Source organism: Octopus bimaculoides, chromosome 2 (genome assembly GCF_001194135.2).
Source record: "Octopus bimaculoides isolate UCB-OBI-ISO-001 chromosome 2, ASM119413v2, whole genome shotgun sequence".
Taxonomy (NCBI): domain Eukaryota; kingdom Metazoa; phylum Mollusca; class Cephalopoda; order Octopoda; family Octopodidae; genus Octopus; species Octopus bimaculoides.
Window position 1 is genome coordinate 9,236,769 of NC_068982.1, and position 2,816 is coordinate 9,239,584.

Here is a 2,816-nt window from a genome sequence, read left to right on the forward strand (position 1 = left end):
ATATATATAATACAGAATGGGACAAGAACGCAAAACATGCAGATAGTTAGATGATAAAAAAAAGGCCACAAAACATACAGATAGACGATACAAAGAAAACACGGACAGGTGCTTCCGAATTTTCTCTCTTCAGCCGAGTATATATATATTTATATGATAAATTGTAAGTTCGTGTGTTTGAGAATTTGTTACTTTAACTCCTCCGAGACTATCCAACAGACCTTGATGAAACTTGACACGTGTGGCGGGGTTATACCCTTGCGGTCACTAACTCACTTGGAAGTTTTTAAAAATCGAGTTTTAATCAGCATCGATTTTCAAAAATCGTAGAATTTCGGCATTTTTCTCACTAGCCATCGTGACTTCAATTTGACGAAAAATGCCGAAATTTGACGAAAAATGTTTCATGGGTATAAGCAGACAGCTTATTAACGGTAATCTATTCAGTATTTGCTAATTTTTCATTTCAATGCGAATTGTTTTGATTTGCTAAAACTTATTATTTCAATTCGTTGTCTTAATTCCCCAGCGTTTCAGGTTTTGATTAGGTAAGAGCATTTTATTCCTCAAGCAAAATTTAGCCATTTTGCGCACTAGCCATACTGACCATCAATTTGAGGAAATCTGCCACAAAGCGTAAAATTTCGCCATTTTCCGCACATGCACAAAAATGACGACACTGGTTCACTACCAGACTCTGCTCATTTTTTCGTCAAGTTGGTCCTACCCATATATATAGATTTTCAAATGTTGGGAAAATGTCGAAATTTCACGAAAAATGTTTCATGGCCATAAACAGACATCTTATTAACGGCAATTTATAACCGGATACCTCAGCTAGTATATAGATACATACATACGCACACACACGTGTGTGTCTGTATTTGTTCACCACCGCATGACAACCGGTGTTGGTGTGTTTACGTCCCAGTAACTTAGCTGTTCGTCATAAGACAGCGATAGAATAAGTAGCAGGCTTTAAAATATAGAAGTACTGGAGTTGGTTCATTCAGCTAGAAATTTTTCATGTCGGTGCCCCAGCATGGACACAATCTAATGACTGAAAAAGATAAGAATATTGCTGTGTAATGACTCTGTTCCAAGCACCGTATATTTTTAAAGAAAAATCCTTTTTTAGGGAAATATACTGGCTCCCTACCTCCGTATACGACCACCCATGTTGTTATATCCCTCTCAACCCATGTGCTGTCGGCTTTGAAATGGATTAGAAATATTGGACCCTACTATGAAAAATCGTTTGAAAGGATGAAATGCCTTTGATTAGAGGTTTTACCTTTACTAACAAGTATTGAACTTGACCAATTGCAACAACAGCAACAACCACGGCTGAGGTTACTTTTTATTCTCAGCACAATATTCATGTTGTCTCGCCTCTTTTATTTATTTATTATTTTTTTTGGATATATGGCTGTTAGATGAGTCAGTTGTCTAAAAGTTTGCATACATTTAGTATATATTTCCTTTACAGAAATGCTTTTTTGTGCGTATTTTTATGCTTAGTTATACGTACAGACGTGCGTAGAATTACGTATTGCAATGTAAAATAATTAAGTACGTAAGTAAAGTAGACTAACTGAAACTTCATGTTATCAAATGTCTGCTACCTCATTAACACAGCTAAAGAACAATAAAAACACACTTGTTCGTTAATTAGATTTCGTTTTGCATAAACAATTCGATCTTTTTGAAAGTTGGAAAAAAATTAAAGGAATATAACAATATGAAAAAAAATATATGCATTTACAGTTCTTGATGAGCATAATCTACTGGGTTTTTTTTCTCTTCTCGTTGCAGCACGAAATAACTCACCAGAGCATAAGAGATAAGAAGGTTTATGTCTGTCTTGTAGACGGCTGCACACAAAGTTACACTCGATCAGATGCATTGGCAAGGCATCGTTGGAATGTTCACTTAATTAGTCCACAGATAAATAACGTTCGAGTAAGAACCATTAATACACGTGGTCAGATAAAATAAATAAGAACTATATTTTTGTTGAAATTCTCTCGAATAAAGAACTTAATATGAAAGATTTGTTTCAAGCGAATCTCTATTTTTGGTTTCCAGACTTTTACACTGAAGCTGTAGTAGAGACAAACTGATTGAATAAATGCAGTGAAACTACCATAGACAGTAACAATAACAGAGTTCAATTACAATGCATTGTTAATTTATATGTTCATTAAGCTTAATTATGTTATAAATTCGTTATTTGTTATAAGAACACAAAGCATTTAAGGTCGCTTGTATGCAGTTTGATTTCCAATCTTGTGCTATACGTCTGAGAGAAACTACGTTTAAAAATATATATTATGCAAATACGTTTTAGGGAAAATAATTTCCTTTTTTAAACATGCGTAAAAATTGAAATAGAATGAGAGGTTAGTGTTAGGGAAAGGACGCAAGCGACTGATACTAAAAAAAAGATGTGCCCTTATCGTTCTTTTCTACTCTAAGCACAAGGCCCGAAATTTTTGGAGGAGGGAGCCAGTCGATTAGATCGACCCCAGTACGCAACTGGTACTTAATTTATCGACCCTGAAAGGATGAAAGGAGAAGTCGACTTCGGTGAAGTTTGAACTCAGAGCGTGGCGAAATACCGCTAAGAATTTCGTCAAGCGCACTAATGACTTTGCCAGCTCGAAACCTTGCGCTCTTATCATTCTGACAGATTATGTTTCAGCTAAAACATATAATCGTAAAAAAAAAAATGTATGGGAAACAAACTGTTTCATTGTACTCTACTGCGATAGGCTTATTTAACCTAAATCACCATTGTTGCTTTCTTAAGTCTT

At 35.1% G+C, this 2,816-nt stretch overlaps 1 protein-coding gene across 1 annotated transcript in view; it reads left to right on the forward strand.

The window, feature by feature from the left end:
- The window catches only part of LOC106876593 (zinc finger protein 271), a 21,733-nt gene extending 19,682 nt beyond the window's left edge, over positions 1-2,051 (forward strand). The window contains exon 3 of the mRNA XM_014925206.1: positions 1,816-2,051. Coding sequence (XP_014780692.1) covers positions 1,816-1,998 — 183 coding nt within the window. The 3' untranslated portion in view covers positions 1,999-2,051. The remainder of the gene's footprint in view (positions 1-1,815) is intronic.
- The last annotated feature ends 765 nt before the right edge of the window (positions 2,052-2,816 follow it).